At 38.5% G+C, this 12,621-nt stretch overlaps 1 protein-coding gene across 2 annotated transcripts in view; it reads left to right on the top strand.

Moving 5' to 3' along the window:
* The window catches only part of uxs1 (UDP-glucuronate decarboxylase 1), a 39,269-nt gene that overhangs the window by 11,362 nt on the left and 15,286 nt on the right, over positions 1 to 12,621 (top strand). For both annotated transcript variants that reach the window (XM_082507273.1, XM_082507274.1), the window contains 4 exons: positions 538 to 581; positions 2,552 to 2,612; positions 7,343 to 7,523; positions 10,712 to 10,816. In XM_082507273.1, the coding sequence (XP_082363399.1) occupies positions 538 to 581; positions 2,552 to 2,612; positions 7,343 to 7,523; positions 10,712 to 10,816 (391 nt within the window). The remainder of the gene's footprint in view (positions 1 to 537; positions 582 to 2,551; positions 2,613 to 7,342; positions 7,524 to 10,711; positions 10,817 to 12,621) is intronic.

The following is a 12,621-nucleotide window of genomic DNA, read 5'->3' as shown; positions in this document are numbered from 1 at the left end:
ACAAAGTTGCTGTCTGTGAAGTTCATCCTTTTTCCATCCTTTTAATCTTGAAATTCGACTCACATTTCTCTTCAACTACAGTGAAATGTTTCCATCAGCCCTGACTCAATTCTCTCTGGGAATATCTATCATTTCTTGCTGCTTTAATCTGTAATTCTCTAAAGTGTAAGTTTGTGCACTAATCATTTTTTGTATTTGTGTAATTTCTTTTTTGAATTGTCTGTACCAAAGGAAAAATATTTTCAAATGTCCATAGGGATCACTATGCTTTTTGAATTGTTTGTATTGTATAGGACTAGTTTGGGTCTAAAGGACAGGAATATTCAGTAAACATAAAAATTTGCACGTTTTGCAAGGAATACACATGATTTCATCTCTTGACTAAATCAATGTTATGAAAATAACATGAACTTAGTGATAAACTTACATTAGCATGCTGCGGTGGTAAAATTGAACCACTGGAGGATTAATTTATTATTTACTTAAGGGCATTGCTAATTCAGCTCATGCATTTCTCCCTTTTTTATCTCACTTTAGGTTGTGGCTCCTCTCAAAGAAAAGATTCGTGACCTGGAACAAAGGTTTGTATCTGGTTTTTTTGTTGTTTTTGTTTCCATTGAGATCTTAAAATATTTGCTCATAGCTCGGTGTGAAGGAAAGCTTAATGGACTAATAAGTAGGTTTAAGGGTCAGCGTTATATATGCCTTCATTTCCTACTTTAAACTGTTGAATTTTCATTTGAAAGGGCACTTATAGACTGAGAATGCTGCATCTGAATAACTTGCACATGGATTAACATTCTGTGCTTATTTAAAAGGTTTATCTCTCTTTAACAGACGTTGAAGACAGAATGAATGCAACAGCAGCTAATTAATTGCATCTGGTGGTATTTGTTACTTGTGATAAGAAGATTTCTACATCACAGGCTATCAATTAATTAACCTAATTTTGCATTGTTTTTATGGTAGCATCTCTGGGTACAGTAATCCAGCTTGAAGGTGTTAATTATACATATTTGTCTTTAGTACCTTTAATGCTAATAACACTGACATACAAAGGTACGTGTTTAAATGAGCCCGTTATCCCTAGTTTAACATGTGTGAGGGCAACAAGAACCTCTAAATGGAGCACATTTTATATCTACCTTGTGCTCCTGAAGAGCGACTGTGGATCATTGAAAGCTAAGCCCTGTGAAAAACAGTTCTCCCTTACTGCTTTAACAGGATTTAAGAGGGGAAATATCAATTAGGTGTCACCAATCAAATGGCCTTAGTTATTTGATCATCAGCAACTGTGAGCACCTCTATAAAGTAGAAGATCTCAGGGTTTGCTGGTATGGAGCATTCAGGTGTGTGTTACTAAAAGGCTGCAGTGTTCCTAAGAGTGGACGTTCTGGTAAATTCAAAGTGGAGATGTTTGCCTGTAAGGTTTGACAAAACCCAAACACAGCACATCAGCACAAACACTTTACACTAGCTGTCAAGCCAAAAAAAAGGGGCTGCTTTTCACAGTGTTTCCTTGTGAGTGAACAGTATTAAAAGAAAGTAATTAAATAAATCAATGAATAAAAGCTTGAGCTAAAATAATGGAGGTACTGAATATTGTTTCCCCTTGAGTGAGCTAATTTTGTAATGAAATATATGATTGTTTAAGATGTCATAGATAAGGAATATTGAATACTTTTTGATTTTTATGGTAATTCTAAATATTCTTTGGTTCATGATGTTTTGGAAAACCATAAATAACCAAAAGGCAATAGTAAAAATTATTATGAGTAGTAGCAGCGCATTCATTTTAAAATTTCCTACGACAGCCAGGCCTTCATTTGTTCATATGTTTGGTCAGAGGTGCTACAAAATGTGTTTGTAAAACACGTGAAATTATTGATTAAACACTGAATTTTGCGTGAAACGTTCGTACACACAATTTATGCGCAGACTTGTATTTACAGAGATACTAAAGTGATCCCGAGCACAGCAGCAAATCTACAACAGAAAGGCTAAAATGAAAAAATAGAAGAATCAAGGTGCTGCAATGGCCCGGTCAAAGTCCTTTACTCAACCTGACTGAAATGTTTTGCTGCGACCTTCAAAGAGTTGAGCATTAATGAATGCCAGCGAATCTCAATGAACTTTAGCATTGTTGAAGGAGAAGAGTGGGGCATAATTCCTCCACAAAAAACGTGAATGTTCTGTGAAAAATGTTCGTTTGTTTCATCATGCATACAGCACAGGCTTAGTGGTGCAGCGTTGTGGTTATTTAAAGGCCAGTTTTAATAATCAAGTTGAGGTTATTTTTGAAACAGTGTTATATTCCCATAAGCAGTCTTGAAATAAATACACTTCTCTAAATGATTAACCAGCTCATATCTTTGTTTTTAATTGTAGCTACACCAAAGGTAACCATAAAATATAGTTTATTGATGTTTATTAATAAGATTACAGGACCTGGATTGAGAGTAAGATCCTAGATTGTTCTGTTTTGCTTTGGGCTTATGTGATTGTTTCTCCAGATGTTCTCTACAAAAGGTTTTTGTGTTCTCTCTTACAGTTTTTCTCAGAAATACCCACCGGTGAAATTCCTGTCAGAAAAGGATCGTAAAAGAATTTTGGTATGTAACACATCCAAGTGCAAATCGTATTTTCAGTAACCATGACATAACCCTGAGCTTTCATAAGCAACGGCCAACAGAAGCACAAGCTTTCCTCAAAGCCTGACTTATCTCCATGTTAACAGCAAACTGAGGGAAGTAGAACTTGCAGAAATGTGTATCTTAAGTAGGGATGGGTATCGTTCAAGTTTTATCCGATACCGGTGCCAAATCGGTACTTTTGAAATGGTGCCGGTGCTTAAACGGTGCTCTACTGGTGCTTAAAGAATGGAGAACACAAACTTTGTCCAAAAACCTCTTATGTTTTTATTTTTAGCAGTCTCTTTTTTTCTGCAAAATGATAAGCACCGTCCAGCCCCACGCACGGGGCGATCTGTGCTAACTTGCTAATGGAGATCTACCACACCCAGTAGATGTGCTTGGTGTGAGGTCTTGCAGCAAGCTATCAAATACGGTGCATTTCTCGGCTTTTAAAAAAACGCTATGTGTCGCCAGGTGTTTCATCAGATTCGAGGTGTTACCTCCTTTGACAGTATCACCTTAAAGTACTTGTTGCAGGCTGCTGAGTTTGCATCTTTTGCTGTGAAGTACAGCCAGACTTTTCACCGCTTTGCCTTGGGCACTTTTAATCTGTAGCTCTGCTCTAAAAGAACATGTGTACCTGGGCCCGCCTACTATCCTTGGAAAAGTAAAATGATTGGCTAGAATCCAAAGTGTATGACATCTCAGGAAAAAAAAAAAGAAAAAGCACCGAAATGTGCGCTGCTTTTCAGTCTGGTTACTACCGTTTATGTCAGAACCGGTACCCATCCCTAATCTTAAGGTGCTGTCTGAGAGAGCAGACCTGGATCGAAGGCCATCAGTGCTTCCTATAAAACACTTGCTTTATAGCAGTTTTACAGCAGCTATAGCCCACCCTAATTCTTGAAGTGGTGCTCACTATTGGGCCAAATGGGTGGAGCTGGACCTAGTGCTGAAGTAGAAGGTCAGTAGTGTTGTGTGACATGGTGCGAACTAAATACAGCTTATTTATAACTACACAACATCAGACAGAAAACCATTGAAACATACAGATACCACACAAGCAATTATGAAAAATTAACTTTAAGCTAATTCATAGTTTTCATTTTTACGTTATGCTTAATTTTATATTCTTTATATGATAAAAAAGGATAAGCTCTAGTATTAATGTTGGCAGTGTACCACAGAAACATCTCGAGATATTCTCAAAAGAAGACTGTACTTAATTAGCTAGCTCTTTAGCCCTCCTTTGAGTCAGACTGTGAGCAGTAATGTAGCAACCAAGGACCTTCTGAATTACTCACCATCCTGCAGTGGAACAAACAGGAAGTTGTGACGTGGGCACAGTTTTTTTTTTTTGTTGGGGGGGGGGTTAGTGAAGAGTTCTGTTATTTTCTTACGGTCAATGAAAACCATTTGGTAACTTTAGTAACTGTACATAAAAGATGTTAACAACAGTGGCCTCAAAATACTTGGATTGGACATACACACATAAAAATAAGTGAGTCAGACAAAAAACGATTTCACAAAACTAAAATAAAAAAAATGTGTTTATATTGTGATCAACAGTTCAACTGAATCCATATTGGTCGGAGCTGCACTGAGGTCAAGCAGCACCAGGACGTAGATGTGTCTGTCCTGGTCTGAAGTCTGAAGACATGAATAAGTTATTTGTAACCTTTAGAAAAGCAGTTTTGGTGCTGTGTAGCTTGCTGTTGTAACTAAATACCGCTAGCAGTTGTTCTAAAACCAGTTTCTCAAGATTGAGGCCAAATTTGAGATTAGTTTAATTTCATTAATTTTCTAAATGAATATGTACGAATACAAAGCATTGTCTACTGCCATGGCTACATGGCATAGTTACTTCAAATTTAAAAATGTACATATCATCAGTGCAAAATAAACATTTTAAGGGATTATGTGAGCCTACTGGTAATGAGAAAATGAAACACAACATGCATCTTATTCCAACAACGGGCAATAATTCAGGTCATGCATTCAGTTAACCTGCTGAGAATATCCCTGTGCAATCTGATAAAAATGTGAGGTAGATAACAACAATATAGTCTTCATTATAAATGAATGACCAGCTCTGAATGTAACCCTTAACTCTGAGCCCACTTATCCTGAGGTGGAAACTCTTGAGTGTTTATGGGCAGAGTGGAATCATAAAGCTATCAATGATGGAGCCGAGGCTTCCCATTCTGATCCACTCCTAAGTAAAAATTATATACTATTACTGTTTGTGTGATATAATAGACAGCAGCAGCAGTAAACGACCATACTTGGAGTGGAGTAAAGAATCAATAAGTTAACCCTTTAGTATTTTATTCAGTGTAGTAGAATCATTAATGATTTAGCAGATAAAGTGTTAGAAAGGTTAGAAAGACACTGCAAGCATAAAAAACAGAAAGTAAGCTTTCATAAAGATTGAAGAGGTCACAAGAGTATAAGTAGTGCAATGAACATGAGTTGAAACACAAATGCTGCATTGATTAAGAGGCGTACTGTTGGAAAATGGATGATCGTGTGTCTGACTTCGCACGAGTATTAACTGTGCGGCAGTTACTTTAGTGACTGCATACAAGGTGTGAAACACACTGAAAGATATCAGCCTCTATGTATTATGAGTAAGAAGGAAAAAGTGAAAGAGATTAAACAGCTTGGGGACACCAGCAACTGCAAAGTGTTGGCCGTGAAACATGGAGGTGGGTGCCTTTATATTAAAGCTGGATATGGGTGACGAGTGACATTTATGGATGGCACTATATATATATATTCAAGTTTGTATACGCAACTATTGATTGATTGCACAGGAATGCATGCAAACGACTTGGTTTTAAAGTTAACGTCTTCTAGTTTTTTCTTCTACAGGGAGTGCAGAATTATTAGGCAAGTTGTATTTTTGAGGAATAATGTTATTATTGAACAACAACCATGTTCTCAATGAACCCAAAAAACTCATTAATATCAAAGCTGAATGTTTTTGGAAGTAGTTTTTAGTTTGTTTTTAGTTTTAGCTATTTTAGGGGGATATCTGTGTGTGCAGGTGACTATTACTGTGCATAATTATTAGGCAACTTAACAAAAAACAAATATATACCCATTTCAATTATTGATTTTTACCAGTGAAACCAATATAACATCTCCACATTCACAAATATACATTTCTGACATTCAAAACAAAACAAAAACAAATCAGCGACCAATATAGCCACCTTTCTTTGCAAGGACACTCAAAAGCCTGCCATCCATGGATTCTGTCAGTGTTTTGATCTGTTCACCATCAACATTGCGTGCAGCAGCAACCACAGCCTCCCAGACACTGTTCAGAGAGGTGTACTGTTTTCCCTCCTTGTAAATCTCACATTTGATGATGGACCACAGGTTCTCAATGGGGTTCAGATCAGGTGAACAAGGAGGCCATGTCATTAGTTTTTCTTCTTTTATACCCTTTCTTGCCAGCCACGCTGTGGAGTACTTGGACGCGTGTGATGGAGCATTGTCCTGCATGAAAATCATGTTTTTCTTGAAGGATGCAGACTTCTTCCTGTACCACTGCTTGAAGAAGGTGTCTTCCAGAAACTGGCAGTAGGACTGGGAGTTGAGCTTGACTCCATCCTCAACCCGAAAAGGCCCCACAAGCTCATCTTTGATGATACCAGCCCAAACCAGTACTCCACCTCCACCTTGCTGGCATCTGAGTCAGACTGGAGCTCTCTGCCCTTTACCAATCCAGCCACGGGCCCATCCATCTGGCCCATCAAGACTCACTCTCATTTCATCGGTCCATAAAACCTTAGACTCCAGTGATGTTGCAGCTCTGAAATATGGCCAAACTGGTGGCAAGTGGCATCTTGGCAGCTGCACGCTTGACTTTTCTCAGTTCATAGGCAGTTATTTTGCGCCTTGGTTTTTCCACACGCTTCTTGCGACCCTGTTGACTATTTTGAATGAAATGCTTGATTGTTCGATGATCACGCTTCAGAAGCTTTGCAATTTTGAGACTGCTGCATCCCTCTGCAAGATATCTCACTATTTGTGACTTTTCTGAGCCTGTCAAGTCCTTCTTTTGACCCATTTTGCCAAAGGAAAGGACGTTGCCTAATAATTATGCACACCTGATATACGGTGTTGATGTCATTAGACCACACCCCTTCTCATTACAGAGATGCACATCACCTAATATGCTTAATTGGTAGTAGGCTTTCGAGCCTATACAGCTTGGAGTAAGACAACATGCATGAAGAGGATGATGTGGACAAAATACTCATTTGCCTAATAATTCTGCACTCCCTGTAGTGTCTTCTAGTAACCCTAACCCCTAAGTTGTTTGTTTGGTGGATGTTAAGAGGTAATAGTAGAAAGTAAAGCAACAAAATATTAGCCTATTATATTATGATACAATATCACAATAATCTGTGAAACAATGGCACAAAACCTCTCCACAGATTTGTGTAAGACTGGCAATATTCATTTAATGGGAGATAATGAATCCTGCTGGCTTGCGTAGCATGTTTAATTGTATTTTAAAACGGTGGAGCACTTGTAGCTAGTGTAATACAGCTGTGGATTTGCATGCATGCTATGTTGAAGGTACTGTTTGCTCACAGGCTGCATTTCATTGCTTTGTAACGTAATATACACTTAAGAAGACTCCGCATACCCTGACATTGCAAACATATCCACCACTGTGTGTTTGCTATTAGATAACTGGAGGAGCTGGTTTTGTGGGTTCCCATCTGACTGACAAATTGATGATGGATGGCCATGAGGTGACTGTGGTGGACAACTTTTTCACAGGAAGAAAGAGGAACGTGGAGCACTGGATTGGTCATGAAAACTTTGAACTCATCAATCACGATGTGGTAGAGCCTCTCTACATTGAAGGTGAGTGAAAAAGTGAAAGTGGTAGGTAATGACCTTTTCTACTTATTTCTACTGTCTGCCTGTTGGTTGAAACAAGAGGTATAATCCACAATGCTGCTATCTCAAGTTATTTTCCATTTAGTCAAATGTGTTTGATTCCACTCAGTATATCTGAAATAAGAAAATACGCTCTGTTTACTAAAGCCGTATTGAATAACACCCCTTAGAAAACGAATATTACATCACTGCCTTGTGAACAGCTCACTGAGATATAAGTGCTCTATGTCTTCAGCATAAAGTAGCACAGTGCTTGATGAAGCCAGGCATTCAAATGATGATGCAGGCTTATGTACACTCTAAGTTAAAAACTCAGACTTCATCCTGAGCTAAAAGCTAGGATTTTAACATGATTTTAACACAGTCATCCACCTGCTCATGCCCACTTTGACGTGGACATCATGAGCATGCTTATTAAAACTCTGCACGCTTTGCTGGTTGATCACAAAATGCTTTTTCTGTTAGACAGTAAAGTTGTTTATTTTTTAAGAAATGCTAAAAGTTCGGGTTCTACCTGCAGGTGGAAAGAGTATTGAAGTGGCTGTGTTTGCCTCAAAATGTGAAGCTTTAGAATGAGGAACATGTTGTTTTTAAATTCGTTTTTTAGTTAGGTGGTGGCTGAAGTCCAACCTGAGCGAGCCAGAAATAAGAAAGTCAGCTTGCATGGAGGAGGGCAAAAGAGACAGGGGGGCTAAAAGGGCTTGTTTCAGATGGAGCATAAACTGATGGTGTTGCACAGAGGGCCAGTATAACAGTTGACATGCAAAACTACTCTACCGGAGTCCCAGAATAAGAATGTAGAGCTGGAAGCTACAAAAATAGGTCATTTTTAATGCTGTTCTGAGTAGAGGTTACACCACTCCAACACCCAAAAGGATAAAAAAAAAAAAAAAAAGAGTAATTTTAAGAAACATACAGTACTTTGGTGTCCACGGTGATGACTTATCACAGGGTCGTCCGACAGTGTTGTAATTCTAACTGCATTTACATTTTAAAAGTTTAATGCTGGAGAAGCTCAATTAAACCTATGTAACTCAAAACATTCATGCTTTGTAGTGTCATACAAAAATATACAAACTATCAGGTTAGCATTTCCTGGATGTGGTTATTTTTAAGAATGGCATTTTAGGGGTTATGTGAATTGAAAATGGGATACAAAAACAAAAGCGTCCATCAATAGTTATCAATAGAAGCTATCTGCACGGATTGGCGTGATCAGTAGCGGTACGGCATGTTTGATGCACTTTCTATCACGATCTGACTCCTCAGAGTGGTCAAGATCTGTAGGTGCCTGTCAGGATGGAAAAGCTTTGGTTTTCTGTTTTGATGCCAGAGTATTTGAGTTTCTCTATTTATCACTTTTTCTTCCAGTCTATCTTTAAATTCCCAGTACATGCTTAGAATTGTTCCAGGGTGCTGAGTGCCTTGATATTCTCAGTCAATCCAAGTGTGTTGACATCGTTTGTTTGCTTTGGTATACCATCTGTCAAAAGCAGCCTAACACTCTGTTAGACTTGATGTCTACATAGGTGGACGAGAATGGGCAGAGGTGGGATTGTTAACGGCAGGGAGGATTGACGGCTGAGGTAATAGCAGCCAACGTGTCTGCTGCAGAAAGGACATACTTAGTATTTTGTTCCAGCATAGCAATTGGTTTTTCTGCCTGATAATGTCTTAAAGACATCACTGCAGTTTGGTGTGAAAAAATTTCCCCATTAAAGTACCATACGCATGGAGAGTGCTAATGATGAACACATTTCATATGGAAGAGATCAACCAAACGTGTCTGATTGACATTTAATGTTATTGCTAATATACAGTCTTGAAAATGTATTCTAAAAATAAATGTGCACAGCAAAAGAGATCTCCTGTTGCTTGCAATAGTCTGATCTGACGTCAGTGTCTTTGGAATTTTGAGAGGAACACAAGGTACTGCAATGGACTTAAAAATACTGGGTGATGGGATGGAATAAGCTTTGAAAGTAAGGCATGGAAGAGGAGGTCACGCTTTCAGTGGCTGATAGGCTTTGCCTTGAAAAGAAATGATTTGAGTGGCCTACAAAACAGGAAAATGCTGTGGAGTGCTAGAGACTGGGAACGAGACAGATAAGTACCTGTTCAAGACTTATAGGGCAGTAAGGACTACTTACAAGGATAACCACAAAGATAGACTAAGTACACATAATGCATTTCAAGTTGTTTTTTTTTATTGCTTATTAAATAACTTTGAGGATCATTGTCATTTTATGAAAAGTTTTAATTTGACACATTTGAATTAGTGTAGTTAAAGAAAGGATATGGAGAACAAGGTGTTCTCTCCACACTAATGATGGATCCAAAGGAGGAAAAGGTTGCTACAGTTTGGTGCCAGGAGTTTCCATTTAAAACCAATGTGCAGCTTTTAGGACTCTGACTCTGGGGTTTATTCTCAAAGCCTTTGTATAATCAAAGATTCCCGGGAAAGCCATGGGGGACTCAGTGAATATGGAAGTATCCCACATATTGGTTTACCCATTGGCCGTTTGCAGTTTGGGGTAAAAATAATAGAAATAACTCAAATAACATGACCTACTAATTTCTGATTACGTATGTTATTTATATTGTTCTAAACGCTTTTAAAAATCAGTTTTCTTCCATTTAAAATGTTTGACACATATAGATTTGCAACTCAACCTTGAAAGCCTCAAAGAACAACTGTTCTGGTTTGCAGTAGTACTGTTTTAAACCAAGCATTTCTTCAGAGCTAAAACTTGTTGTATTTGGAGTTCAGACTTACCTGCAGCTCCCAAAGTATAGATAGTTGTTTGTAGTCCATTGTTCTAATATGATATAGCACATATATCTGTTACTCTTAAGCCCTTCAGCTTGAATCTGCTGCATTATTACAGCTTTTTACCTCTCAGCCGTAAAAGGTTAAAGGGCTATTGTAGTCACCCACAGACACCCAAGTTTGTGAATGCGATAACTCAAGGACAAAGTGATGTAGGAGTTTTTTGCTTTTTGAGTTTAGTCTCCTCTCCTGCTCTTTTAAAGCCTAAGCTTCCTAAATTGATTATCAATAAAGGCTTTAAAAGTAAGGAAAAAATCCTCATATACAGATTTTATGAAAACAGGATTGATTTATTGATTATTGTTTCCCCTGCTCTTCACAGTGGACCAGATCTATCACCTGGCATCTCCAGCCTCTCCTCCTAACTACATGTACAATCCCATCAAAACACTGAAGACCAACACCATTGGCACACTTAACATGCTTGGTAAGTAAACTCAGTACTCAAGGATAACTCAAGGATAGGGTTAAAAAGATTCACTAATTGCATCGCCTGTAAATCAGAATTGATGCAGCCTTTTTTTCTTTTATTTCTCCATCCGTTTAACAATAAAATATTGTAAAATATTCTTCAGTCTTCAGTTAAACCTGTATAAAAAATGTCTTTGTTGTCAAGTCAGACTGAAGAAGTAAAGGGAAAGAAATAGGATCCATTAGTCTCACTCATTAAATTGTCAGCTTTTTATCCAGCTGCTCCAGAAAAAAATGCCTGTCATATTATTTTGTCTGGGTGCTGTCAGAATATTCAAACTTAGGTTCATTACTTAAGGATATATGATTCTGCGACCTATTCGATCCTTCATGAGAAGTCTGGTGAGGCTTTTTTTGTGTGCTAACAATAGTGATTAAGCTTTCAGATGTAAAATGCATTTTGAAACTCCATCAGTGGTACAGCTCTGAGAGAACCAAATAACTTTTCCTTTTCATTTTCCTGCTGGTCAGATAATAAGTACTGAGTCAGAATAGCAGGTATATCCTTAATAGTCCTGTCATTTTTGAAGGAGCCACCATGAAACATTTATATAATAGAAACCATTGTTGAACAAGTCAAGAGTCATCTTTAGGGCCCGAGCACCGAGAGTGCGAAGGCCCTATTGTATCTGCTCCGTTTCTTATTATTATTATTATTAGGGCCCGAGCACCGAGAGTGCGAAGGCCCTATTGTATCTGCTCCGTTTCTTATTATTATTATTATTATTATTATTATTATTATTATTCAGGCGAAACAAGGGCCTTTTTGAGGGCCTAAACATGCTCAAAAACTCATGAAATTTTGCACACATGCCAGGTCTGGTGAAAAATTTTGTATTTTAATGGTTTTACATATGAGCACTGGGAAATGGCTCTAGAGCGCCACCTATGCCTTGTTAAATGCAGCCCTACGACCACATCGTTTGAGCTACATGTATGAAATTTGGCACACATGTGTATCATGCCAAGACGAACAAAAAAGTCTGTGGGCCCATTGACGCAAACCCAACAGGAAGTCCGCCATTTGGAAGAGAAGGTGACATTTTGGCTCTAATTTTGCCATTTCCATGCCTCGAACTTTTGCGAACTCCTCCTTGGGGTTTCATTTCATAACCTTCAAATTTGGACAGTGTCAACTACACCCTTGTGCCATGTTAAATTGCGGAGCTTTTGAGTTTTCACAATACTATGAGGCCGTGGCGCCATGGCGAATTTCGATGACTCGCCATGAAAATCTTATTGCCTCTCATTTTGTCATACATTTTCTGACCTTGACCAAAGTCAAGACATATGATAAGGCTCCACCCCTGAACATATTTCAACTGCCATATTTGACCTCAAGGACAGCGCCACCTAGCGGGAACAGGAAATGTCATGTTTTACACTTTGGGGTACAGTATAGTGATGGGTGACATCTGCAGCCTCAAATTTCTCCAGGAAAGCCTTAAGGAGTTGGTCTTGGGTTACAGTGAAAACTGTGAGTTTTTGCAAAAGGGTGTGACCCCAGCAGCATGGCGAACTTTGATGTCACGCCATGAAGAAACAAATTAGTATAACTCAATGAAATCCAGTCTGATCAGTACCAAACTTTACAGGCATGATATCAGACCCGCCCTGAACAGATTGATGTGCCCATTGTCGGAAAAAAGGACAGCGCCACCTAGTGGCAACAGGAAATGTCATGGCTTTAATTTTGTTGTACTGATTTTCACAGGTTCATCTTGGCCACCTCAAAAGCGGTGAATATCACCATCAGTCCCT

Source organism: Aulonocara stuartgranti (assembly GCF_965226115.1).
Source record: "Aulonocara stuartgranti genome assembly, chromosome: 16".
Classification (NCBI taxonomy): domain Eukaryota; kingdom Metazoa; phylum Chordata; class Actinopteri; order Cichliformes; family Cichlidae; genus Aulonocara; species Aulonocara stuartgranti.
This window is presented reverse-complemented; position numbering and strand designations above follow the sequence as displayed.